At 49.4% G+C, this 27943-nt stretch overlaps 1 protein-coding gene across 5 annotated transcripts; it reads left to right on the top strand.

Moving 5' to 3' along the window:
• The first annotated feature begins 2373 nt into the window (after positions 1-2373).
• On the top strand, positions 2374-26764 carry TLR5 (toll like receptor 5). Of its 5 annotated transcripts, XM_073800682.1 has the most exons (6): positions 2374-2704; positions 3054-3201; positions 6899-7168; positions 12542-12711; positions 24042-25383; positions 25604-25759. In XM_073800682.1, the coding sequence occupies exons 5-6, from the start codon at positions 24046-24048 to the stop codon at positions 25619-25621; spliced, it is 1356 nt and encodes a 451-aa protein (XP_073656783.1). In that variant the 5' UTR covers positions 2374-2704; positions 3054-3201; positions 6899-7168; positions 12542-12711; positions 24042-24045; the 3' UTR covers positions 25622-25759. The 5 variants fall into 5 exon arrangements, with proteins under 5 accessions (XP_073656783.1, XP_073656775.1, XP_033706959.1 ...); XM_073800674.1 differs by having other exon boundaries at positions 2426-2704; positions 6899-7009; positions 24042-26764; XM_033851068.2 differs by having other exon boundaries at positions 2426-2704; positions 24042-26764.
• Positions 26765-27943: the final 1179 nt, after the last annotated feature.

The following is a 27943-nucleotide window of genomic DNA, read 5'->3' as shown; positions in this document are numbered from 1 at the left end:
CCTTGGAATTTGTATTTCCCTGAATCTTGTTTTGGTTATTACCTTTTAATAGCAATAGTCACTAATGCCTATGTTTGCAAGTTTATTGAGTTCTAACTTTGTCCTTTAAAATGAAGAGTGCTAATATCATTCATTCTTTCATTCATTCTTTTACCAACAAATATTTATTGGGAGACACTTCTCGGATACTGGATTCAAAGCGATACAGATCAGACTCGGCTCTTCCCATCATGAGGCTTACAGTCTATTAAGTATTAAGGGGAGACTGACCTTGAACCAGTAAACAAAATAAACACAATGTACAAGATTACAGATTGAGGTGAGAGTCGTGAAGAAAAAGAACAGGATTCTAGGAGAAAGAATTACGGGAGGAGCATCATTTAGATAGAGGGGATAGGGAACTTCTTGAAGAGGTACCATTTGAGGGAATTCCCTGGCCGTTCAGTGGTTAGGACTCGGTGCTTTCACCGCCGGGCTGGGCTCAATCCCTGTCCAGGGAGCTAAGATACCACAAACTGCGCAGCCTGGCCAAAAAGAAAAAGGAGGAGCCATGTTGAGGGGAGACTGAAGGATGGATGGGAGCGAGGCATGCAGAGTCGTGGGGAAGGGTTATCCCAGGCAGAAGGAGCAGTGTAAGGACCCTAAGCGAGTGAAAGTCAGCTGGTGAGGCTGGAAGCCTGAGAGGTGAGGGTTAGGGAGACAAGCCTGGAGAAGTTGCCAGGGCCTTGGTCTGCAATCTGGTTGTTCATCTCAGTCAATAGGGAAGTAACTGAAAGTTTAAACAGGGGAGTGATACGAACCTCTAAGCGGGCTTTGCCTGTGAGCACTTTTTGGTACCCTGAGGGTGTGAGCCATTCTGGATTTTAATGCACGAAAAGCAAGCAACAGGCCTCGGCCCTAATCAGCAGAAGCTTTGATCACCAGCCCCTTCCCTGCCACACTGCAGAAAGATGATGGAAGCTCACTTCAAGGGCCACAGGTGAGAACAACCTAAGCTGTCCTGGCGATTCAGGCGTAAGTTGTCATCTCTCTCAATGACCTCAGGATCTAAGAGTCATTCCAGGCCTGACATGAGTCCCTGCAGCCAGGTGAATGGAAATGGTATCCAAGCCAGGTGCCTGGCCTGGGGAGAGGGCTTTGGTGGTCCCTGGGGAGGCCTTCCAGAACGGGATGTTCCTTCCTCCCCTACCTATTCCCAGCACTCTTGCTACTGCGGGTTGCAAGGCCCCTGCTGGCCTTTCAGTTCCAGCAGGACAAAGCAGGGTAAACGTGCCATGAATCAAGATCTCCCACGCGGTGCCCCTGATACCACAAGACAAAAAAGGGAAGCCTGGGCCTGCCGCAGCAAGACGCTGTTTCCGGTCAGGTTTTGGCCGCTGGGGCTCCCAGATCTCAGCACTCCCTGGGTGCCCTTGCAGACCACCCCCCTCCACTCCTGGCAGCCAGTGTGTGAGCACCCCTCCATCTCCGCAGCCCCCCGACAGTGGGGTTAGGGTTGAGCGGGAAGGCGGCTCTACCCCTCTGCATGCGGCCCTTCAGACCTACTTGAGGCAATTTGTCGCTCACACTTCAGGCTGCCCGCCAAGGACGGAAGCCGGAAAGACTCTGTGATGAAATCCTTGCTCTGTAATTAAGTCCCACGTTTTACACGGATCTTTCCCGCCCTGCCCATCCTATCACCCAGTTCCACCAGTCAGCCGTCCTGTGATTACACCCGAGCTCCCACTGTTAGCGGGGTTGAGGGTCTCACCCACCCGAGCAGTCTGTGCGCCCGCCCTCACGCTCCCCCCACCTCAGTCCTACTCAGGACAGTGCCGTATCTGTCCCCGAACTGGGTTTCACCCCAGCGAGCCACTCCACCACTTTCTGACGGTCACCTCTCTTTAACCCTTTGGTTGCACAGGCCTCTGGGGAGCCGGTTTTTTACTTTTGACAGGTCCCTTTACCTGCAAACTGTAGTAGTGGAGGAGTTGGGAAATAAAGAAAGGAGAAGGCAGGACAGAAAGGGTCTGTCTTCTCCTGGAGAACCCGGGGCTTCCTTCCTCAAATCGCGCCAGCTCCCAGCTGGCCCTCGCTGGCTGGAACGTATCAGAATGCTCCGCTTTTAGCTTGCGGTTTGGCGTAGTGTTAGGAGCACTGCGCTGAGAGTCACGAGAGCATGGGGTCGAGTTCCTCTTTCGCCAGCTTCTGGCTGTGCCTTTGGACCACTACTCCAGGTCCTCGGGCCTGGGCTTCCTCCTCTGTACCATGGAAAGAGGAAGGGAACGGAATGCTGGCCTGGATGATCTCGAGGGACATTTCGGGAGTCTACAAAGGTTGCAGCTCGGTCCCCCCGTCCCGAACCCGGACGCCCGCAGCCCTTATAGGCGGCCCCTCCCCCTGGGATCCAGGGCGCCCCACGCACCCAGCACCGGCGTCCCTCCCTCCCGACTCCCAAATCCATGGGTCCCTTATGTTATTCCTCGTCAAACGGACACTTGCGACGGTCCCCGCAGCCGCAGGGTCTCCGGGGTGCATCCGAGGAGCCTCAGGGCTGGAGTAGGAGGTCCACTTGCCAGAGAGAACGCAGAGGTTACCTGGCCTGCGGGGCGGGGCCTGTCCAGGGGCGGGGCCGGCGGCGTCTTCTGGAGGCCTGCCTGGGGCGCCGCTTCTGCGACTGGGAGGAACGGGACGTGGCGCGCGGCGCCGGGAGACTTCCCCGGAGGTGAGCGCCCTGCCGCGCAGGAGTGGAGGGGCGGGGTGGGGACCCGGAGTCCCCAGGGGGGGCGGGGACCGGGCCACTGGTAGCCATCGGGCGCCTGTTCCCCTCCAGGGGAGTCCTGGGCTGTTTCCAGCTCTCCTCCGGCGCCCCGAGTGCCCATTCCCTGGACCCATTCCTAGGACCGCGCTCTTCGCTCCTCGGGGCCCCGGGGGGCGGGGGCAGAGGGGGAGCACGTAGATACCTTGCCGGCGGGGCTCGGGAAACCTTGGCTGTGAATGAATGACTTGCATCTCCACCGTGGAACAGCGCTATCAGACTTTCTCATCTTCACTTTCGTTTCCACCCTGGGAAGGGGCAGGTGGCTTCACTATCTTCCCTGGAAAAGGGAGACAGCCACCCTCAGCAGAGCCATGGAAATCCCAGACAGTTACTGAGCCGCTCAACAAAAGGCCTTGAACCTCCGCCTCTCCGCCCTCATAACACCAGGTAGAGACTCCAAGGTAAATATTGTTGACTTTTATGTTTAAAACAAAAAAATCTGCCTATGAAAATAAGAGCATAGTGGCAATGGTCCTGGAAAACCACAGTTGGAACGACATTTTTTAAGGGGTAAGGAAGGGGGTTGGTTGATTGTCTTGGGGGTGAGGGGTGCTATCCCAGGAAGTCTGCTGAGGCCGCGTTGGGTGGGAATTGGTGGCGGAGGCTTTCCCTTGCAGTGGGTTAGCTATGTAGTCACTTAGTGTTTGGAACACCTATCCAGCACCGGGACCCACAAACAAGCAACTAACCCCAGTGTCCTTCAGATAGGCACTCTTGTGGAGCAGAGACCCAGTCAATACTGTGCCCTGTTTGGCTGTCAGGTGCATCTGGGATGTGTCCTCTTGCTGGGTGCCTGGAAGAGGGCGATCGTGATTACACACTGATGCTGGAGAGCTGCCCTGGGCAGCAGCCAGGCCTCTGCCAAATGTCTGTTGTTCGATCACTTTTCCCTGCATTTACCCAGCCAGGCTGAGCATTGACAAATCTGTCCAAATCTCCTGGATCCCCTGACTCACTTCACCCTTGTTCTTGTGGACAGAAGACAGTGGCCAGCAACTTCCCGTTGTGCCGGGCACAGCCAGTCTGAAAGGGAACCCTGGGACAGGGCCCTGGGAGAAGGTCTGAAGGTCTGAGCTGCTGGATTGTGGAGACATTCCAGGGGGTTCCCAGAGGAGGGGACCAGGCCAAAGCTAACTGCCCAGCGTATTTTAACAATCCCTATGCCCACACCATGCATATCGACCCGACCGGTACTTCCATCCTAAATGACATCTCAGCATCATCCCCTTGGGTATTATAGCTCTGAGCAGAGCAAGAAGCCTTTAGATTCTGTTGTCTGAATGTGGAGCCATCCCTGCCAGCTTTTTGGGTTTCTTTCTGGGGAGGCAAGACTTCTGAGGAAGTTGTGTCCCAGAGCCTCCTTTGTTGATTTCTCTGTATCCGGAAGTTTGGCGTTGCTGAGTGTTGAAACCAAAATAGGCCTGTTGTCTATTCGTGCTCATAGACTCGGAGGGCAAGAAAACACTGGAATGTACAGTTCCCGAATCCACATGTGTTTGCTTCCCTTTTTGTTTCGTGGAGAAGAATGCAGAAAGCAGATTCAAATCTTCAGTCAGGTCTCACGCTTCAGGAACTCCCAGCACTGGTTTTGCAGCACCCTCCCCCATTTGGGGGCCACGACCCACAGTGTGCACGGCTTTATGGGACCAACTCAGGTTTGAGGCATTGTTCCTGCCCTTCAGAAGCTTCCAGGTTCAGGGGAGGAGGGAAAACCCGCACCTGCGTAACAATTAGAGAGCAAGTAAGTGAAATTAGGTGGCGTCTTCTGCTGGTTCAAAGGAGACAGCCCATGTGGGCTGGAAAAGGCAGCGAGGGCTTCGGGAGCTACTTGGTCTTCAGCCGCATTTGTTATAGAAACAACAGTCAGGCACCAGGCAAGGCAGAGGGCAGAAAGCCCAAGGATAATATGAGGCTCAGATGAAGCAAAGGCGCTCGCTGTCCCTCCCCCATGCAGTCCAAATTCCCTGCCTTCCTTCCCAGCCCCGCCTCCTGCCACTGTCAGTCCACCCCTGGCCCATGATACCACAGTGACTGCCCATGGCGCTCTGACTAGGCCTCTTCTGCATGCCTCTCTCTCCCTACACTTGCTCTCCTGTGCCCAGAATTCTCTCTGTTGGGGAATCCTCTGAGTTTGTTTTTTTTTTGTTCTTGTTTTTTGGGGGGTTTTTGGCCATGTGGCATGTGGGATCTTAGCTCCCCGACCAGGGATCAAACCCGTGTCCTCTGCATTAGAAGCGCGGAGTCTTAACCACTGGGCCACCAGGGAAGTCCCGGGAATCCTCTGTTTTTTAGAAAGCACCTCAAATAGCACCTTCTCCAAGGAAGACTTCCGTGGCTGGTCCCTCCCCCAGCCTTCAGGCAGAGTTGGGGGCATTCCTCCTTTGCCCTCCGCTGCTCCTTGCCTGCACCTCTCCTGAAGCGCGTGCACCCTGTGCTGCCCAGTTGGGTTGAGGGGTCTTTGCCCCACCTACAGGGGCGGGGCTGTGTCTCACTCATCTTGCGGTCCTCTGAGCCAGCGTTGGTGTCTGGCGCATAGCAGGCAGCATTTGGTAAATGATTCTTGATTGAAATTCAGCCAGATTTGGGCACTGTGAAGCACCTCACCTACTTGTGGGTTAAGCACTATTATTGGGAATTTAAAGATTGGGTAAGTTTGGTGGAGGAATTCGCGTTTAATGTGGTGGCAGTACTCAAAGCACTTAGCAGGGGCCTCAGAACAGACTTCGAGGTCCTTCTTGATCCAGCCCCAGGGTATCTTCTCCAGCCTCACCTCCCGCCAGCTCCCACCTTGAACCCACAGCGGACTCCCATGCCTGGGCTCCCCCTGTCCCTTGACGGTGTTGTTTGACAGCCTCTGCCGGGAACGCCCACTGCTGTCCCAAGCTTACGCTTCCCCATGCACAGGACTCAGTGATCAGTGTCTATATCCCCTGGGAGTAGAGGTCCCTCAGGCTGGGTTTGCACGTCCTCCTTTGTGCCCCGCTATCCTGCCAGCACACCCTCTCACAGCGTCACTCCCTCTTGTGGCTGCACCCCACCCCAGTCCTGACTATTAGCGCCCTGATCTCTGGGACTGGGTTTATCCTTGATGCAGCCCTATCAGCTTACAGCCTTCCTGGGAGAGAGTTCCCTAATAAACGTACATTGGATGGAAGTCTGAACCTGGGTGATGAAAATGTGAAAGAAAAGATAACACTAGGGTCATCTGAAAGGAAAACAAGTAAGATTTGGTAATGAGTAATATAGAGTAAAGGAGAAGGTTGGCTCATAACCTGTGAGGCAGGGGGAAATTGATTCACAGGAGAGTTGGGTCCCTGGCCCAGGGAGAGGTCCATTCACATCCTTCTGAGCGCCGTGCAAAAATATTTCTGTTTTCTGGAGGATTTTCAAAGACCAAAATATTGTTAAGTCACTTTGGGGCATTATTGCATCTGAAGTTATTGCAGGACACCCAAGTGGGGATGTCCTTTAATCAGCACTTTGAATACAGTTCAGGTCAGGGTTAGGGGGAGATGGTGGGAGTGTAGTGGGGATTGCCCAGCATGTGAAAGCAAATGTGATCACTGCCAGAAGAAGCTAAGCTGAGAACAAGGTCTAGGGGAAAACCTACATTCTAGGGGCAGGGTGTGGGAGAGAGGAACTGGTGGAAAAGAGAATGACAGAAAGAGAGAAGAAAATCAAGGAAGCTAAGGGAGGAGATAGTTCAAGAAGAGATGGGTGGCCAAAGCTGTGTGTGCCAAAAAGAAGAACAGAGAGATTCAGGCAAGAATAGATGAGGAGGCCAACTTTGAGAGGGGTGCTCGCACAAGAAAGCCAGGTCTCATGGGGTCAGAAGAGGCTAGGTTATTGGGCAGTAGGATCATTGGGTGGAGTCTTCAGACCTCACGTCTGAGGAATTTGACCACAAAAGGATAGATTTTCTCTCAGCAGGGCAGGAGGAGTAGTCATGGCAAGAGAAGATAGTTTTGTTTGTTTTGTAAGAGATACAACCACAGTTGAATGCAGGAGGGAAGGAGCCCATTTATGGTAAGGAAAATGGATAAATTCCCCTCTTCACATTGATTGTATTTCGTTGAACCTTCCCTCCCTTCCCCACAGTTGTCCCAGAGAACTCTCATTTGGGGTAATCTCCAAAGTCATGGTATTGCGGAACCTAACAAGAGGATATTGCAACCTGGAAACAGCTGGTTCTCACCTCCCTGGCATGCGGTAAACTCGTCTCAAGTGCCCCAAACATGACTTTGGTTCATAACGGTGGGGGCCGGATGTTTTCTCCTTGACTGTGCACAAATGCATGACACCAGCAATAACAGCAAACGCAAAAACAGCATTTACGCTGAGCCAGACACTGTTCTGAGTCCCTGTGAGGTGGGTGTTGTTATTATTCTCATTTTTCCAATGACAAAAATGAGGCCCAGGGAGCCCACCCAATGACACAGCAGTGAATGGAGAGCCAGGGTTCCAACTGGATGTGTCTGGCTTCAGGGTCCATGTGCTTAAACCACCATACTAATTCAAGATGAGCAGCTCACGCTTTGCTCTAGATGAATGTTTATGGCCCCAACACTACTGCAGGATTCTTAGTCCTTGCGCTGCTGACAGCATGACTTATCCAAGGTCACCAAACCAGTTACTAATCTATCTATCTATCTGTCTATTCATTGTAGGTTAGACTAGCTTTAATAATCAGTAAATGATTACGGGCTTCCCTGGTGGCACAGTGGTTGAGAGTCCACCTGCCGATGCAGGGGACACGGGTTCGTGCCCCGGTCCGGGAGTGTCCCGCATGACATGGAGCGGGTGGGCCCGTGAGCCATGGCCGCTGAGCCTGCGCGTCCGGAGCCTGTGCTCCACAATGAGAGAGGCCACAACAGTGAGAGGCCCACGTACTGCAAAAAAACAAAAACAAAACCAAAAAAAATAAATGATTTACTAGTCGATAAATAATTTAATAGTCAACAAATAATCTACCACGTGCAAGACACTGCAAGGGACCCAGAAATACGAGCTACCTGTATCATCTCATTTAATCCTCATAACCACTCCATTTTGTAGACAGGACAACTGAGCCAGTATTTGAACTTGGCCCTAATGAAGGCAAGATTGAAAACCACTTTCAGCCCTGAGTTTCTGTGTTCTGAGGTTCTGCCTCATCACAGTCCGAGACTTAACTGGTTCTAGAAAGCCCCAAGGCTAACTTTACTTTCTTTCTCAACACACAAAAGGATTGCAAGTATGAATCAATAAGACGCTGAGGTGTGTAAGAAATACTGCCTCTCCTTTTATTTTCTAGAGATCAACTTAATATCCATTTGCACCCTTTGTCTCACCAGGCTGGCAAGAATAGAAACTACCCCAGGGCGGTGTCATAGTTTCTGGATCTTAGGCAGTGCCGAGACCTCAGGGCAGGGCTGAGGGGGATCCCGCACCAGTCTGGTCCACTCAGGTTACCACTGAGCACGCTCCTGACCCTGCCTCCCTGGCAGTCTCTGCTGCTTCTAGACCACACGGCCGAACTCTGGGGACTTGCCAAAGTCCTGTCCTCCTGGGACCCCCAGACCTCTCTTCCTTTCCTGTTTCTTCCAAACCTCACTGTTTTGCCCCACCAACTTCACTCCTCTCACGACCTCCTGGGAGAGCCTCTGTGTCCTGGACATAAGTCCCTGTTTGGGAAATGAAAGCCTGCAAACTGGAATCAGTCCTGTTACATACCTGGCCTGGGGAGACTTCAGGAGACTTCTAGAGGGTGGAGGTGGGCAGCGGAAGGTGGAAATACAAAGAGGGGGGAAAGTTTTCTACTCTCAAAAGATTATCTAGCCAAAGAAGCAGTTCCCTCTGAGAGTAAATTCCTAGGCGGGAAAAAGTTGCTATTCGAGGCTAGGATATATGTGGATCCACTATATTTATCCATTTTATTGGTACATCAATACTGTTATTTTCCATAGATATTTTCAAGAATATCTATAACAGATTTGCAAATCTGATGAAAGTGGGGGGCGGGTTGTGATTGTGTCCTGGTCTGTGATTGCTGTCACGATACTCAGCAAGTCTCATTAGATAACTTTAGGGTTTATAGGCTGTGAAAATGCTTCCAGTTCAAACCTGCCATCATACACGTACAGAAACAGGACAAGGGAAGTTAAACTTGTCAAGGATGCCCAGGTGATGGCCGAAGGAGGGCTAGAACCCAGGTTTCCCCTCTCCCAGCCCAGAGCTTTTGCCATATCTCATGCATCTTGGAAGGGACCACCCACAGCGCCAAGGAGCCAAGTTTCTTGCTGACCACTCCCCCATTCAGAATGGCGCACAGCCACCCCGGGCAGCCTGCCCAGGGCAAATTCCACATTCCACACACGTCCCTGGGGGCCCTGGACGCCGGGCATGTAGCAGGAATGTGTGTTTCCAGCAGGGGCATGTTTCCCAGCCCTGTCTGCCCTGCTTACGGTCCCTGGGGCACTGCCAGTGAAATCATCTTTCCTCCTCTGCACCGGGCAGGCCTGGAGATGCAGGACCCCCTCCTCCTGGCCTTGCTCCCTCCCTCTCCCTTCCCTCACCTCTCACCAGGGGGGGTCCCCCTCTGCCGAAGAGCGAGCGGACTGCATTTTACCAGCCTAGGGAGGTTTCTCTTTTTTTTTTGTAACATCTTTATTGGGGTATAGTTGCTTTACAATGGGTGTTAGTTTCTGCTTTATAACAAGTGAATCAGTTATATATATACATATGTTCTCATATCTCTTCCCTCTTGCGTCTTCCTCCCTCCCACCCTCCCTATCCCACCCCTCCAGGCGGTCATAAAGCACCGAGCTGATGTCCCTGTGCTAAGCGGCTGCTTCCCACTAGCTATCTACCTTAAGCTCAGTTGGGAGGTTTCTCTTGATGCTCTTGTTAACCCAGCACAGACTGCCGATCCCTCCCAGGACAGTTCTCAAATCTCTCTTCACATTTCCATTTTCCGTGTCTAACGGATCATAGTTTAATAAGGTTTCTCTTGCCCATGCCTCCCCCCAGCTGCTTCCAATTGACATCACAATCCAAATGATTTTTGCCGCTCTTAGCGGATTGTTTTGTGTCATTACTTTCAGGGGATGCAATATCAGACTTCCCAGCTCTCCGTCTGCTCGGGCTTCTGACCTCGCAGCTGCCCATCTTTCCAGGCAATTTACTTTACCCCTGAACACGCGGGGTTTAGCTGAGTTGCATTCGGGGGGGGCGGGGCTGTCGGAGTCTCAGATGTTAATTTTCTAATTGAGGATATTGGTGCTGCCTGAAGCAGAAGACGGAGATGTTCAGTTCCTTGGTGAGCTATCTTTTCCCAAGGATTTTTAGATGCGTCACGCTAGTTGTTAGTTTTTAATAACCCCTCGGATGGAATTATTTCTTTCAATCAGATGCTTTAAAACTGTGTGCTAAAGAGTTTGTAATGAGCAGACAGAAGAGAAGCCATTTTTGTACCTGAACCATTTGGGTTTTCAACATCCTTCCTTCAGACTGTCACGCCTCTGTTTGACGGTGCTGTTTTTGTTTTGGTTTGGGGGGACTGCCACCTGAAGATATTGAAGACAATAGGGGAAACTTTTACATAATTTCCCATGAGTGCAGAAAAAAGAAACACCAAATCTCCCCGGCATACTGAGAAATCATTCCGTTTCCTTCTCTCACTGTTCCCCTTCAGTGGTTTCCAAAAGGAATACATTTCTGGTGAGGTGCAGTTGGATAAATGATGTCTGTCTACTTAAGCAAGCAAGAAATATTAGAGGATTACACATCAATAACTGGGCTCTTCATTCGGAAACTGGAGGGTCCTCAAAAGCCTCTGTGGATGCTTCCCCAGGGAAGTAGAAACTATTATTGTTGCGATCGTATAGGTGATTAAGCTGGCGCTCAGAGAGGTTACGCACTTCCTCAAGGTCACACATCTATTAAATTGTGGGGCTAGGATTTGAATCCAGCTACAAACTTAGTTGTCATTTTGACCTTTCCTAAAAATCAAAATTGTGTACACTGCCCAACAGATTCAGAGCCTCAAAGGGGTTGGGGGAGGGGATGGGTAATTCCTTCTAAGGTGCATGACAAGGAAGAAAAGACATCACAGTCCTGTTTTGAAATTCAGTCGTGATCTCCTCTCCCTGTGCCAGCCTGCCAGGAGCACTTGCGTGCTCTCTAAACGTAAGCAAGCAATAGGAACTTCTCAGCGGGGCTCAGTCCAGAGCCCCTGGTGGCTTCCACACCCCTCAGCCCAGACTTTCCGGAGGCCCTCGGAGGGCTCTTGCCTTGGTCTTCGCCCTTTGTGCGCCCCCTGCTGGTCTCCAGGAGAGGCGCCTGTCCTGGAGCCTGAGAAGTGGTACCCAAGCCTCTCTTTTTCCTTAGCTCCAAGTAAAACGATGTGACCTGCCCAGCTCCCCTGCCTCAGAAGCCTCAAATAACCCTCCTCGAGCGCCATCCAATGCTTCAGTCTTCAGGACTAAGAAGAATTGGGGGAGAATGTATGGCCCCCCTTCTCAAAAGTGATCATGCAACATCCTGGTCACACTTTATTCCTGGGAGATGAGGCAACCTGAGTAGTGAGCAGTGAGGCCCATAACAGCTCTCTTAAGTCCCTACCTCACAAATCATGATCACTGAGCCAGCAGCATCAGTATTACCCGGAGGCTTGTTAGAAAGGCAGAATCTCTGGTCTTTCCCCAGACCCGCTGAATCAGAATCTGCATTTCAGCAAGATCTCCGGGTGAGTCATATGCAAATCATCCTTGGAGGCTCTGTATCTATTCTGCAGTGTCCACAAGTTTGATTTTTTTTTCTTTTGAAGATCAAAATGAAAACTAAGTTCACGGCTGGATTCAAATCCTAGCTCCACAACGTGATGGGTATGTGACAGGCACATACTTACCCCCTGAGCCACAGTTCAATAAAATGGTGAAAAGCACTATATGTCATTCTTTTTTTTTTTTTTTTTTTTTTTTTTGCGGGCCTCTCACTGTTGTGGCCTCTCCCGTTGTGGAGCGCAGGCTCCGGACGCGCAGGCTCAGCGGCCATGGCTCACGGGTCCAGCCGCTCCGCGGCATGTGGGATCTTCCCGGACCTGGGCACGAACCCGCGCCCCCCGCATCGGCAGGCGGACTCTCAACCACTGCGCCACCAGGGAAGCCCCCACTATATGTCATTCTTAACTTTCAGGGCTCATCTCATCCTGAATCTGAGACCCAATAATGATCCAGTGTCTCCTGGCTCAACCACAGTTTACTTAATCATACTGCTTAGAAATGTCAAACTCTGATGGCAAACCTAGCTTTTTCCCTAGCAACCCACAAGCTCTCTGCTCCTTGTGGAGAAGACAGTGGATGGTCTTCATCCTGTGTGTGGGTCCCCAGTAACTAAATGACCACAGAAATGTCATGAAAGGGACGTCTGGTTCCAAGGGAGGTGCTTCCTCACCACCACTGTGACGATAAAGATGGAGTGGATTATGGAGTTCCCTCCCTGGAGGGACAAGGAAGAAAGCCCCCGTGACTAATTGGCCCAGAGGCTGGGCATGAGATTTCTCCAGGTCTCTTCAGCTCTGATGTTCCATATGCCTCGATTTACAAAAGGCTCTTGATCTTTTTCAATTAAAATTCCACTTAATCAGAGACACACCTAAAGTTTTAAACACCCCTACAGAGAAAATCACCGTGTGGCATAGAAAAACATCTATGTAATATTTTCTGTTTCTCCCTCCTAATTAGCTTTCCTGTTCTCCCTTAGGAAAACAAAAGCCCTTTCTCTCAATTCACCAGAAAAACATTGACGACCATCCTCCCATCATCGCTGCGAGGAGGTCCCCATTGTCTCAGAAACTGAAGCCTTTAAACAATCAGGGACCCCGTGCCTCTAGGATAATAACATACAAGAAGCCCCTTCTGTTAGGACTGGAGGTAAGTGCTCCTGATGAAAATCGCTCTCCTTCACAATGTTAATGGGGAACATATCACCGGGCGCTTCAGTTGCGCTGTGTGCCTCAGGGGTACCGCATGAGCAAAATTGGGTCCTTGCCCTCAGGAGATGGACAATCTGGAGGAGACAAGATGTGATGAAAATGCCACCGTGAAAATGTACACAGAACAAGAGGGGGAGATAAAGTGCCTGTAGGAATATGAGAACCATTTCACGAAACAGTTGGCTTCTGGGTAGCCTGGGAGGGATGAGTTGGAGTTGGGTAAGCAGACGAGATGGGAACAAGCATTCCAAGCCCAGGATCAGCATCAGCAGAGAAATTGGGATCCAGTTTCCCTCTGGGAGAAGGCGAGTTATCCCTGGAGCCCAGGCAAGACTAAATAAGCCAGAAGGTAGATTGGATGGAGTTTCCCCTCTGTCCAATGGGAGGGTTCAGGCGCTAAGGGACCTCTCTAATCAGCCATTCCAGGAATAGATTAGAGTCCACAGTGGAGTTTTATGCCCTGAAGAGTTGGGCCATTGCGGGCAGGGGGAGCTAGTGAAGGTTCCTGGTCAGAGCCGTGCTCTACAACCCCCTCATTTAGCTGAGCGAGAGATGCAGGTGTCGGGGTCAGGCTGGCTGTGGGCGGTCAGCTGGAGGGGTGGGCACTGCAGCAGCCCAGACAGGAGGCAGGGGCTGTGGGGCCGAACGGCACAAACAATTGGAAGTGAGGGGAATCAATGCTGGTGGTGGTGTCCTGAGATGAGCTTCACAGAATTAGCCACCATCTGCACTGATGTACCTGAGGCTTCTTCCCGTGGGGGATTAAGGAAGCTGGTCTGACTTCACCCACCTTGTTAGAGTTTCGTATGTACCGTAGATGGAAATAAGGATCCACAACCAAAGATGAATATGGTGCAGTGTTTGATCAGAAAGGCTATAGCCCCATATGCTCTGAATTTGGAGGAAATGCTACAGATGCCCAAGAGGATATTTCAAGGTATGTCCAGATGAGGAAGAAGAAAGAAGGGACAAGCTCCCTCTCAGAAGCTGATGGGATCATAAGTACAGATAACCACCCCCAGGTAGGAGGGGAGAGAGCGGGCGAGCTACGGCTGCTCTGAAGAGCTCCAGGCTTTCCCCGCCCCCCCGGCTCAAGAGCATCCGAGGGATACGGAGCGGAGATGGGCCCTCAGCACCCTGGCAGCTGGCCCTGCGGGCCGTGAAGAGGGAGGAGGACCCAGAGGCAGGATGTGGCCATTTCATTCATTCAACAGGTATTTGCAAAATAACTACAAACCAGGGAGCTTGACGGCAGCTGTGGACCCATTCCTAGAAGAGATCTGGCCCAGGGTCTGCAGCTCTGAGGAAAGGTGGCGGGAACCCCGGCAGGTCAGCATAGGTTCTGGAACAGCAAGTCGTATCAGACTCAGCTCATTTCCATCCTGACAGGGCTACCAGCTTCCAGCAGCCCTGGGAACTCAGCAAGGCATTTGGCTGAGTTTCTTGTTATATCCCCTTCCACCCCGACACGTGAAAGGGAAGTTTCTCGCTGGGCTAGACTTACTAGACAAGCTTTGTATCGAAGCGTCATGCACACGGAGAGATGCAAACAAACCCTAACGAGACCCCCGGGCACCAGCAAATCAGTAAACCGTTCTCCTGAGGTCGCACCAGTGCACAGAGACCCAGTGCGCTAATCGTCTGCTTCCTCTTTGGAGAACCGTCGTCAGGTCAGGCTTTTCCCTGCTGTGTGAATCTGCGATGCTCATGGAAGCTGCTGATGACCGTCTCCCCTCGGGCATGTGACGGGTCTGAGGAGAAGGGTGGGTGGGGAGCACGCTATCTTTTTTTTTTTTGGCATGAACGGACTGCCACGTCTGGCCACGGAGCGCCTTTCGCACCCAGATGTGCACGAAGAAGCCGCCCTCTCTGGCCGGACCAGCCTGAGCTGCGTCAGTCCCACCGCACGCTCTTGACCCCGGAGCTCACCTCACCTCAGTGGCTCCGCAGGACACTGCCCCCAGGACGGGCCATAAGCCCTCCTGTGGGCTTCGCTGGCAGACACAGAGAGTCACTGGATGGCTGCGGCATGTGCCGCGTAAAGAGCCAGACCTTCCTTCTCTCCTAGAAGTAGGAAGCAAGGTCAGCATCTTCTGAGAGGGCCAAGACCAGGCGGGATGAGTGAGGGAAAGCCGGTGAAGGTTTGGAATCACTCCTTAGGGGCAGGAGAGAGGGTGACGGCACGACTGGATTCTGCACATTAGTGTGGGCACCAAGGTGGTTTTTCCTGACAGAGCTAAAGCCACCAGGTGTAGGCAGGCAGAGGGCAGGTGGCTGGTGTAGACAGATGGGATAGCAGAGCAAGGAGGCGTCCGAGCTGGAGGTTTTGAAAGAGGGTTTGAAGAGAAGGTCTGTGGAGTCTAGAACCGTGGGGAGGTGTAAAGAGGAGGAGGCATTTAAGGGTCACAGAAGGTTCAAGGGGAGTTTCGAGGCCGTCAGAGAGTCAGTGTAGTGGAAGGAAGGGCCCAAGAGACCCGGAAGGAGGAAGGTCGTGCTGCGAGAGTGGGAGAGAACTCAGCACTTCAAAGGGACCATCTCAGGGGTAGGGTGGGCCTTCACGCGGAGCTGAAAGTGGCGAGGGGCTGAGAGGCTCACCTTCCCCCAGGAGCCAGGGCTCATACCCTTTGTGACCCAGGGGAAGTGACCACAAGATCAGCAGATGATGACCAAGAGGTGGGCTACAGCAGTACCCCTGTACTGACCCACTTGTGCCGCCACACCAGAGACACTAGGCTTAGAGAGTGGACAGAGCTGTGTGGTCTTAAGTAAGTTACTTAACTGCTCTGGGCCTTAGTTTTCTCCTGTGTATAAATGGGGAAACAATGATACCTCCCAAAGACTGGGAGGATGAGAGAAGGGAGGAAGCTCAGAGCTCTGTGGGGACGAGCATGTAGGCGAAGATGCCCACTCTGCGGTATTGTAGTTATCAGGATATATTTCTTTCCTCCCTCCAGAGTTGAACCCAGTGCTTCTCAGATGCGAGTGTGCATCAGAATCACCCAGAGCGCTTGAGGAAACAGCCTGCCAGGCCCCAGCCCCAGAGCTTCTCTTTCAGCAGGACTGGAGTGGGGCCCCAAGTGGTGCTGATCCTGCTTGTCTGGGGACATCACTTGGGGCATCCCTGCTCTAGAGTCTTTCTAGAAACCTTGAGACCCTTGCAGGCAGGGACTGCCCAGCATCCAGCAGTGACCAGCACAGAGTGGGAGGCTCAGCCTGGGAAGAGTTACTCTAGGACAAGCACAAATTCTCAGTACAGCAGCTGGTCACCACGGAAAGAGGTGGTGTTGAATGAAAAAGAGGACACCCAGAAGAGCCTCAAAGTCATGGTGGTTTGGGGAGGAAGCTGGACTTGTATCTGGGGAGCAAACTCTGAGGTTCGAGGCAGTGCAGTCACCCATGGGTTTTATTGGAACTGTTGTCAGAGGCGGAACGCTGGGCTGGAAGGACCATGGCCCCGGCGACATTGCAGCCTTCAAGAGTGCTCGTTGGCTGGCTTGTCCCTATGGGAGGCTTTGTTCTGCACCTGGAGAACACGTTTGCCCTGGGAGGGTCACCGTGTCCACTGGCCTTGAGCCTTTTTCCGAGGCTGACCTTGAACGTATTCACATGTGGACTCAGTCCAGGATTTTTTTTTTTTACCACCTTTATTGGAGTATAATTGCTTTACAATGGTGTGTTAGTTTCTGCTTTATAACAAAGTGAATCAGCTATACATATACATATATCCCCATATCTCCTCCCTCTTGTGTCTCCCTCGCTCCCACCCTCCCTATCCCACCCCTCTAGGTGGTCACAAAGCACAGAGCTGATCTCCCTGTGCTGTGTGGCTGCTTCCCACTAGCTATCTATTTTACATGTGGTAGTGTATATATGTCAATGCCACTCTCTCACTTCATCCCAGCTTACCCTTCCCCTCCCCTTGTCCTCAAGTCCATTCTCTACGTCTGCATCTTTATTCCTGTCCTGCCCCTAGGTTCATCAGAACCACTTTTCTTTTTTTAGATTCCATATATATGTGTTAGCATACAGTATTTATTTTTCTCTTTTTGACTTACTTCCCTTTGTATGACAGTCTCTAGGTCCACCAACCTCACTACAAATAACTCAGTTTCATTTCTTTTTATGACTGAGTAATATTCCATTGTATATACGTGCCACATCTTCTTTATCCATTCTCTGTCAATGGACACTTAGGTTGCTTCCATGTCCTGGCTATTGTAAATAGAGCTGCATTGAACACTGTGGTACATGACTCTTTTTGAATTATGGTTTTCTCTGGGTATATGCCCAGTAGTGGGATTGCTGGGTCATATGGTAGTTCTATTTGTAGATTTTAAGGAACCTCCATACTGTTCTCCATAGTGGTTGTATCAATTTACATTCCCACCAACAGAGGGTTGCAAGAGGGTTCCCTTTTCTCCAGCATTTATTGTTTGTAGATTCTTTGATGATGGCCATTCTGACTGGAGTGAGGTGATACCTCATTGTAGTTTTGATTTGCATTTCTCTAATGATTAAGGACGTTGAGCATTCTTTCATGTGTTTGTTGGCAATCGGTATATCTTCTTTGGAGAAATGTCTATTTAGGTCTTCTGCCCATTTTTGGATTGGGTTGATAGTTTTTTGATATTGAGCTGCATGAGCTGCTTGTAAATTTTGGAGATTAATCCTTTGTCAGTTGCTTCATTTGCAAATATTTTCTCCCATTCTGAGGGTTGTCTTTTGGTCTTGTTTATGGTTTCCTTTGCTGTGCAAAAGCTTTTAAGTTTGATTAGGTCCCATTTGTTTATTTTTGTTTTTATTTCCATTTCTCTAGGAGGTGGGTCAAAAAGGATCTTGCCGCGATGTATCTGCCTATGTTTTCCTCTAAGAGTTTGATAGTGTCTGGCCTTACGGTTAGGTCTTTCATCCATTTTGAGTTTATTTTTGTATATGGTGTTAGGGAATGTTCTAATTTCATTCTTTTACATGGAGCTGTCCAGTTTTCCCAGCACCACTTATTGAAGAGGCTGTCTTTTCTCCATTGTGTATTCTTGCCTCCTTTATCAAAAATAAGGTGTCACTCCAGGATTTTTATTGCTCTGTGAACCTTGGAGAAACGCTCTCCATTTGGAAATGAATGAACTGTTTTGCTCAGACAGCGGTCCTCCATGCCCAGCACTCCGACCGCCTGCCAGATGTGAGCCACCACCTGCCAGGAGAAACATTCTCTCTCCAGCCTTGCGGCCAAGCTCAGAATCCCGGATCCTGTCAAAGAGCCCATTATGAGTATTATTTGTTAAGGATCAAGCATTTAACTTAGCCCAGGAGAAGCTCTAGCCCCAGCCAGCGGGATTTGCAGGCTAACTGTGTTGCCCAGGGAGCAGAGGTGCCCCTGCGTGCAGGCTTCCCCATTGCCCATGGAGACACCACGGCCCGTAACTCACCCAACGTGAGGTCCGCGGCTCTGCTGAGCAGGCAACTAAGTCAGGAAAGGGAACCCACTCTGCTGACGGCTGGGATTAAAGCTAAATGAATTCCACTCAAAGGAGAGGCTGCCGACCCTTCTCCCTCTGGTCTCATTATCTTAATTAACAGCGCTTGGCAGGAGTATTGAGGCCCGCATTGACTGTGCTCTTCCTGTTACCCCTCAGGGCCCTCGACGCAAGTTAGCCTCGATAATCAAAACCCAGTTCTCCACAGCCCTCTGAATTTCCTACCAGCCCTCTTCCTCTAGGAGAATCACGAGGCTTCTGGGTTGGAGGGAATCCTTTAGACCGGCGTCTCTCAAAGCATGGCCTGAGGACCACTTGCTTCAAAGTACCTGGGCTAGGGCTTCCCTGGTGGCGCAGTGGTTGGGAGTCCGCCTGCCGATGCAGGGGACGCGGGTTCGTGCCCCGGTCCGGGAAGATCCCACATGCCGTGCAGAGGCTGGACCCGTGAGCCATGGCCGCTGAGCCTGCGCATCCGGAGCCTGTGCTCCGCAGCAGGAGAGGCCACAGCAGTGAGAGGCCCGCGTACCGCCAAAAGAAAAAAAGTACCTGGGCCATAAAATGCACTTCCCCAGCTCTACCTGACCTACCGAACTGAATTTCCGGGAGTTAGGCTCAGGTAGCAGCAGTGTTGGTTTTTTCTCTTTAATTTTATTTTCTGATTGTGGTAAAATATACAGGGCATAAAATTCACCATTTTAACCATTTTAAGTGTCCAGTTTAGTGAGCATTAAGGACATTCACATTGCTGTGTTACCCTCACGATCAGCCATCTCCAGAAAGTTCTCATCATCCCAAATAGAAATTCTGAACCTACAGGACCGTGGCTCTCCCTCCTCCCTCCTCCAGCCCGTGGCAACCTCTATTCCACTTTCTGTCTCTCTGAATGTGGCTACTCTAAGGACCTCATCTCTGGAATCACACAGTATATGTGCTTTTGTGACTGACTTATTTCTCTTAGCATAACGTCTTTAAGGTTCACGTATGATGAAGCATGTGCCAGGATTTCCTTCCTTTTTAAGACTTTATAGTATTCCGTCGTATGTGTACCACATTTTATCTCATTCGTCATCTGTCAGTGGGCATTGGGATCGTTTTTACCTGTTGGCTATTGTGAATAATGCCGCTATGAACGTTGTGTGCAAATATCTGTTTGAGTTCCTGCTTTCAATTCTTTGGGGTATATATATATGCCCAGAAGTGGAATTGCAGGGTCCTGTGGTAGTTCTATGTCTGATTTGTGGAGTCAGCAGTTTTTCAAATTTATTTTGCAATACGTGGGCCTCTCACTGCTGCGGCCTCAGACCCCAGAACAACCTCACCTCTCAGATGGGACCCAGGTACCTGGATTGTTTTTAAAGTCCCCCAGTGATTCCAATGTATGGCCAAGTTAGAGAACCATTGGTTTATACCAGTGACTCTAAAATGTGGGTGTGTACAAAATTTGCATACTTGTTAAGAGTACAGAGCCCTGAGGCCCACCCCTAGGAGTCTCATTTAACTGGTCTATTGGAAGCCTGGGCTTCAGCGGGCTCGAGGTTCCCCAGTGGTTAATGTGTCGCCAGGATTGAGAACTTCCTCCTCCCGTTCAGTCTCTTGTTGAAACAGGAACCAGCTGAAGCTGCTGGAGGTGACACTGACCACTCAAGTCTCTGAGCCCTTTGGGACCTGAGTCCGCAATGGTCCCCAGAGATGATTCCCAAGCCAGTCCCATGGGTTCTCCAAACTCTATCACACAGGCACAGAGGGTAGACTCATATAGAGAACCTCCTTTTTTTCTACTCTTAATTGGAACTGTTAGCCTTGAATGAGAGTTCAGTCAGTTCTGCTATAATGCTTGTTCTGAAATAATGAATCTGTTCCAACACGATTGACATATTAAGGAACAATATTGATATATTAGGGAACAACATTAACATATTAGTGAACATGAAATTTGCATATGCTTCTGTGCCATGTCTTAAGTTTAAATGAAGAAAACTGTACCCAGCTGAACCGAGCTACATATGAGGAAGGAAAAGACCTCAAAAATCTGCCAGTGATCTCCTTGCTCCACCTGTGATTTGAGCCAACACCCATCCCCAACTGGTGTACAACTTCCCCTGATACCAAATAACCCCCTCCGTCCAGCACCTCACAGTAGCTCCCGAGGCAGCAACCCTCAGGTCTTTTACAAAGTAAAGGAATATTTATTGTAGTGTGTATGTATTTCTTAACCACCTAACACATATAAGATGGTGCTACCATTTTTATGAGGTTTTCTGGTGCCACTGATGAAGGTTTTGAGTGCTATACGCCGTCTTCTTTTTTCCCAGAAGCCCTGTGGTTTTATTGTGTGATTCTAAGTAGCTGAGTGATTTTTAGGAAGGAATGCCTATGTCGCCTGATGGCAGAACTAACAGTGTAAGTACCTGTCGCTACTCACCATCTTTTCAATAATGGTTTAGGAGCGCGCTGTCGGGTTCCTCTACCTGCTGCCTCAGAGAACTCACTCCAGCCACCACTAGATGGCGCCCTCCTCCTCAGGGTCAGAAGCTGCGGTCAGCGACCTGCATTCAGGGGTTTGGGGTTTTAGGTTATTTGATCTCTCTTGGGTTCCCAAAGTCCATAGCTGCTGCCCACCTGGTCTGTCTCACTGCCTACACTTCACTCTGGCTCACTCATCTTTCTGAGGTCTGGTCGGGTCTGAAACAACTTCATCGCCTGGTTCTTATCTTTGAATTAGATTTGCCCTGTATCAGTGCTCATTCATATTTATTTCAACGTATTTTAGCTCCTGGCTCTCATTCCAGGACACCCCTGTGTGGGTGGTCCCTCCTCCCAGCTTCTGTCTTGATGAATAACCCCTCCAGACTCCTGTCAGCTCAGCTCACCTGGCCCCTCTGCTCACCTGTCCTGGCACCTGACCCAAAGAAGTCTGCTTCAGAGATGAAGATGTAGCTGTTTCACACCTTGCTGTATTTCATAAGAAAATAGGTCTGCACGATATCTTTGTAATATGACATAAGCCCAAATAATTTTCTTTAAAATCTGTTTGTTCAGCTGGCCTTATCTACCTTACGGTTTAATTTTATTTATTTATTATTTTATTATTTTTTTTGCGGTATGCGGGCCTCTCACTGCTGTGGCCTCTCCCGTTGTGGACGCACAGGCTCAGTGGCCATGGCTCATGGGCCCAGCCGCTCCGCGGCATGTGGGATCCTCCCAGACCGGGGCACGAACCCGTGTCCCCTGCATCGGCAGGCGGACTCTCAACCACTGCGCCACCAGGGAAGCCCTAATTTTAGCTTCCCTATTATGGACTTGAAAATTCAGTATCTTGAATATGTATTGTTTGGGGCTTTCTTTCACCTGATATTACTACAAATTCAAGTCAAGCCACCCAGTACAGTGTAGGCATTTGGAGGCCAGCCCTGAGTGGTCTGTAAAAAGACAGAATTGAAACTAGACATCTTAACTCTGTTATTCTGAGCTGGTGTTCTCACTTCCATGTCTCTGCAGGGATTTTCCCGTCAGATTACATAAGATGAGAATTCATTCTGATGTTTGGATAAAACAACAGCTGCAAAACTGTCAGCAGCTTGGGGGCCAAGCTAGTTCTTTCCTGACAATATGAGTTCAATATCAGAACACATTTATCTTGCAGTCACTTAAAATCCTCATTTGTGAAATCAGTGTCTCTAGTCTCTCTTCTTCTAGAACAGAGGTTGGCAAACTACAGTATTTGGACGGCGAAGCCTAAAATATTTACCATCTGGCCCTTTACAGAAAAAGTTTTCCAAGCCCCGTTCTAGAACATAAAACGTGGTGGTTGTTATAGGTAGACTAAGGGTTCTCATCATGAGGTTGAAAGGGGTAGCCTTCAGGAGGTCAGTAAACCCTCTGAAATTGGGTGCAAGTTTTGGTTTATGATGCAAATGTGCATTTTTGGAGAGCAAAAGGGCAGGCTTGGTCTATTGTGTTTACCACTGTATCTTCTCTTCCTAAAACAGTGCCAGATACATAGATGCTCAGCAGATATCAATTGAATAAGTTATTGAGGAGGGGGATGCTGAAGAGACAGGCAAGAGCTGGATGAAGGAAGTCTTTGCAGGGTTTTATTCCCAGAGCAGTGGGAGGAGAAGGGAGGGTTCTGTGCAGAGAGGCGTGGTATCACCTGGGTTATGTTTCTAAAAGAACACCCTGGCTGCTGTTTGGAAAATGGAGAGTCAGCCCAGATATAAGAGAGACCAGTGAGAAGTCTCAAGTCTAGCCCCATCAAGAGATGGCGGCTTGAACCGAGTAGACTTGGAAGGTGAAACTGACAGGACTTGCTGAAGTGTGGGTGACGTTTCAGAGAACAGAGGTGACCCTGCTGTTGTTACCCTGAGCCTCTGGGTGGAAATGGTGGAGAAATTAAGAGCCGTGATAAACATTCTCAGCGAGTTTTTTCTAATGATTATTAAATGCCTGGTTGTTTTTAATAGTAGGTTATATTTAATTACTACCAACAGGAAATTGTTTAATTTCAAATATGAAATGGCAATAGTTGTATCCCACCTGACAGTATACATCAGTATACCACCCTGCCCTACTCTTAATGTGTAAATGCCTGCTTTTGATATTTTGGGTCAACTCAGAAGTCAATGTCTACTTCTGATTTGCTGTAAATTGTGTGTCGCAGCCTCAAAGGTGCTATGGAAACCCCACCACAAATTACCCCAACACAGCGAAACGTCTTCAGAGCCGGCAAGTGGTCCAGGGCTGGTGCCCTCTCTAGCACCATGACTGCTTCACGCTGTCTACCCTGATATTGAAACTGTGCCAGTGATGGTTTTATAAACCAGGGCCCTCTTCCTATTTCTGTCTTTTCTTTCCCCCTCATTCTCCTGCCCTCTGAGCCATGTAGGTCTTTCCTTACCCGGCAACAGAGGCCTTCAGATATTACACATAGAGCAAGTTGAATACCTCGCAGGCACCGAGGTGGAGGTGCTGTGCAGATGGGTAGAGGCGAAGCTCTCTGAGGGGTGGGCCCTCGTGCACTTTCTCTGTACCCTTCACAGCTCCCAGCACAGCACTGGGAACATAACCAGATACACTCATTCAGTGCCGTTTGCTGCTGTGTGTGTGAAGCAAATGCTCAACTCAGACAGTGAATTCACCTATTGGGCTTAGGCAAGGGGATGGTTTTTTGTTCAGTTGTACACTCATGGGGTCACGCAGGTGCCAGGCGTGCAGGAGGTGCTTAATACATTTTTGTTCAACTGTTGAAATCTGACTCTTTGTGGAAAACGACGTACCCAGTTTTTATATTATGAGATGCACTGTGTAGGGAGTAAGGACGGATGAATGGAGATGACCTAGTATCCTTGACAGGTTAGAGGGGGAAGAAAATCAGTGGATTTATTTTCCACTCGTCAGCTGAGCCTGCCTTGGGCTAGGAATGGGGTCCCTGGCTGAGGTGAAGTTAAAATGTATCTTCTCCTGCTGTTTTCTCCAACTTCCGTCGGCAAATCTTGAATGAATGAAGGCACAGACTTAGGAATGAATGCAGAGTTATCATAAAGGTTAAATGAAATATTTCGAAAGTACTTAGAACTGTGCTTGCTATGTAGAAAAATGCAACATAAATGATAGAGAGTGAGAAAAGCTCTGTCTACACCAGACAGCATCTGCCAACAGCTACAGCCTTGGATCCAGAGAAACAAAGGGTCTAAGAAACAGCCACACCACAGAGGAATCCCCCAAGCCCTAAGCACCCGTGCGCAATGCCTTGAGCTTAGATTCCTGTGTTTTCACTCTCCCTTCTTCTCCATAGGATCATGGGAAACCACCTTGACCTTCTCCTAAGAATGGTGCTCATGGCCAGTCCCGCGCTTGGAATTTCTTCCTGCTTCTTCGATGGTTGGAGAGCCGTATATCGTTTCTGCAACCTCACCCAAGTCCCCCAGGTCCCCAACACCACCAAGAGTCTCCTGCTCAGCTTCAACTACATCAGGACAGTCACAACCGCATCCTTCCCCTTCCTGGAGCAGCTGCAGCTGCTGGAGCTCGGGACTCAGTTTACCCCCTTGACCATTGACAAAGAAGCCTTCCAAAATCTGCCCAATCTCAGAATCTTGGACCTGGGCAAAAGTCAGATAGACTTCTTGCACCCAGATGCTTTTCAGAAACTGCCCCATCTCTTCGAACTTCGACTGTTTTACTGTGGTCTCTCCAGTGCTGTATTAAAAGATGGTTATTTCAGAAATTTGGGGTCTTTGACTCGCTTGGACCTATCCAAAAATCAGATTCAGAGTCTTTACCTTCATCGTTCATTCCGGGAATTGAATTCCTTGAAGTCCATCGATCTTTCCCTCAACCAAATAACCACTGTTTGTGAGCACGACCTCAAACCCCTCCAAGGAAAAACACTCTCCTTTTTAAGCCTTGCTGATAACACCCTGTACAGCAGGGTCTCAATGGACTGGGGGAAGTGTCTGAACCCATTCAGAAACATGGTCCTGGGAACCCTAGATGTTTCTGGCAATGGCTGGGCAGTGGACATCACAAGAAACTTCAGCAATGCCATCAATGGAAGCCAGATTTTCTCTTTGGTTCTTACCTATCACGTGATGGGTTCTGGGTTTGGCTTCAATAACATCAAAGACCCTGACCAGCACACCTTTGTCGGCCTGGCCGGAAGCTCAGTGATACGGCTGGACCTTTCACATGGGTTTATCTTCTCCCTGAACTTCCAACTCTTTGAGACGCTCAAGGAGTTGAAGGTTCTGAATCTCGCCTACAACAAGATAAACAATATTGCAGACAAAGCATTTTATGGACTCGACAACCTCCAAGTTCTCAATATATCACATAACCTTCTGGGGGAATTGTATAATTCTAATTTCTATGGACTACCTAAGGTAGCCTATATTGATCTGCAAAAGAATCACATCGGGATCATTCAGGACAAAACATTCAGATTCCTGGAAAAATTAAACACCTTGGATCTCCGGGATAATGCTCTTAAAACTATTTCTTTTCTTCCAAGCATACCTAATATCTTCTTGAGTGGCAATAAACTGGCTACTTTGCCAAACATCGCACTTACAGCTAACTTCATCACCTTATCAGAGAATAGGCTGGAAAATCTGGATAATCTCTACTTCCTTCTCCAGGTACCTCATCTCCAGATTCTCATTTTAAATCAAAATCGCTTTTCCTTTTGTAACCAAGACCATGCCCCTTCAGAGAACCTCAGCTTAGAAAAGCTTTTCCTTGCAGAAAATATGTTGCAGCTCGCCTGGGAAGCCGGGTTCTGCTGGGATATTTTTAAAGGGCTTTCCCATCTCCGAGTCCTATATTTGAATAAAAACTACCTGAATTTCCTTCCACCAGGAGTATTTCGTCATCTGACTGCACTGAGGGGACTCATCCTCAAGGACAACAGGCTGACCGTTCTTTTTCCTGGCGACTTACCTGCTAATTTAGAGGTCCTGGATATATCCAGAAACCAGCTCCTCTCTCCTGATCCTGATTTATTTGCATCGCTGAGTGCCGTGGACATAACTCATAACAAGTTCATCTGTGAGTGTGAACTTAGCACTTTTATCAATTGGCTCAATCAAACCAACGTCACAATATTTGGCTCTCCGGCAGACATATACTGCATGTACCCGAGCTCCGTGGCTGGGACTTCCCTCTACTCTCTTTCCACGGAAGATTGTGATGAAGAGGAAGTTTTAGAGTCCCTAAAGTTTTCCCTTTTCACCTTCTTCACTGTCACTTTGACTCTGTTCCTCGTGGCCATCCTCATCGTTACGAAGTTTCGGGGGTATTGTTTCATCTGTTATAAGAAAATCCAGAGACTGGTGTTCAAGGACCCCATCAAGGGAAGAGAATCAGAGACGTACAAATACGATGCCTATTTGTGCTTCAGTAGCAAAGACTTTGAATGGGTGCAGAATGCTTTGCTCAAACACCTGGATGCTCAGTACAGCGACCGAAACAGATTTAACCTGTGCTTTGAAGAGAGAGACTTTTTGCCCGGGGAAAACCATATCGCCAACATCCAGGATGCCCTGTGGAGCAGCAGAAAGGTTGTCTGTCTCGTGAGCAGACACTTCCTTAGAGACGGGTGGTGCCTCGAAGCCTTCAGTTACGCCCAGAGCAGGTGCTTAGCTGACCTCAGTGGCATCCTCATCATGGTGGTGGTGGGGCCCCTGTCCCAGTACCAGCTGATGAAACATCCCTCCATCCGAGGATTCGTCCAGAAACAGCAGTACTTGAGGTGGCCTGAGGATCTCCAGGATGTTGGCTGGTTTCTCAACAAACTCTCTCAGCTCATTCTAAATAAAGAAAAGAAAAGGAAGAAAGACAATGACATTCAGTTGCAAAGTGTAACCACCATTTCTTAGTCAAAGGAGCACTTTTCCACTTATCTCAAGCCACAAGCAACTCTTCCCTTTTTATTTCCACTAAGTTACCATTTGGGGTCCTTTATGAAGTTGTTGTTTTCCTACGATGAGAACCACATAAATCTCTTGATTTTCATAGCAACACGACGTTGTTTCACTGATCTCTAAATGCAAAGTAATAGATCTAGAAAATTGCGACTGCCCGCAACGCTTCCCACTCTCCATCGATTTCCTTTCAGACCCGGTAACACTGTTCTCTCCTTTTGCATCGACTACGGGATATATCCTAGTCGTGGAAAGGGCACCTTGGGAGAAGTTACAGATGGCCGACACCCTTTCTCCAGTGTTCAGTTCCAGAAGGGGCTGCTCGGTGATTCTGAGGGCTCTGTACACGGCAGAACAACATTAAGTAGAAAACAGAGAGAAAGAGGTGTGCTTCCTACTGTATCCATGGGAACAATGCCACTGCTCAGTGTAGGTCACTCTCAGTCTCAAGGATAAAAGGTGGCTCCAAAGAAGCTGGGTTGAGAATAACTAGATCTCTTAGGGCCACATTGCTCCTCTTCTTCTCACCTTTTGGGTCTAACCCTAGTGGGCCGTGAATATTCTTTTTGGCTTGCAACCTTTCTTTTGGGCTGGCTTTCAAGAACCTCCGTGACTTAGCAACAACCTATTTCAGCTTTATTTCCCCCTATATCTCATTTATCAACCACTCAGTCTGTTGCAGAAAGAACTTGTACTTGGACCAAGAACCTGGTTTGAGTTCAGATTCTGCTGCTCATGAGCTGTGTGACCTCGAGCACGTTACACACCCTCACTGGGCCTGTTTTCTTATCTGTAGGCGTGATTGCCTCTACCTCACAGAAGATGCCATGAAAGTTAAATCGACCAGGGATGTCAGGGCATCTCCGATCTTATCCCTTCTTTTTCTTTTTTTTTCACATCTTTATTGGAGTATAATTGCTTTACAACGTTGTGTTAGTTTCTACTGTATAACAAAGTGAATCAGCTATATGCATACGTATATCCCCAAATCCCCTCCCTCTTGCGCCTCCCTCCCATCCTCTGTATCCCACCTCTCTACGTGGTCGCAAAGCACCGAGCTGATATCCCTGTGCTATGCAGCTGCTTCCCACTAGCTATCTATTTTACATTTGGTAGTGTATATATGCCCATGTTACTCTCTCACTTTGTCCCAGCTTCCCCTTCCCCTTCCCAGGGCCTCAAGTCGATTCTCTACGTCTGTGTCTTTATTTCTGTCCTGCCCCTAGGCTCATCAGAACCATTTTTTTCCTTAGATTCCATATAGATGTGTTAACAT

This window comes from Tursiops truncatus, chromosome 1, assembly GCF_011762595.2.
Source record: "Tursiops truncatus isolate mTurTru1 chromosome 1, mTurTru1.mat.Y, whole genome shotgun sequence".
Classification (NCBI taxonomy): domain Eukaryota; kingdom Metazoa; phylum Chordata; class Mammalia; order Artiodactyla; family Delphinidae; genus Tursiops; species Tursiops truncatus.
Note: the sequence above shows the minus strand (reverse complement) of the source record. Positions and strands in the feature narration are given on the sequence as shown.

Bases quoted from the DNA above. Each gene is read 5' to 3' on its own strand.
- TLR5 (XM_019920593.3), top strand. From the start codon at position 24,046: ATGGGAAACCACCTTGACCTTCTCCTAAGAATGGTGCTCATGGCCAGT.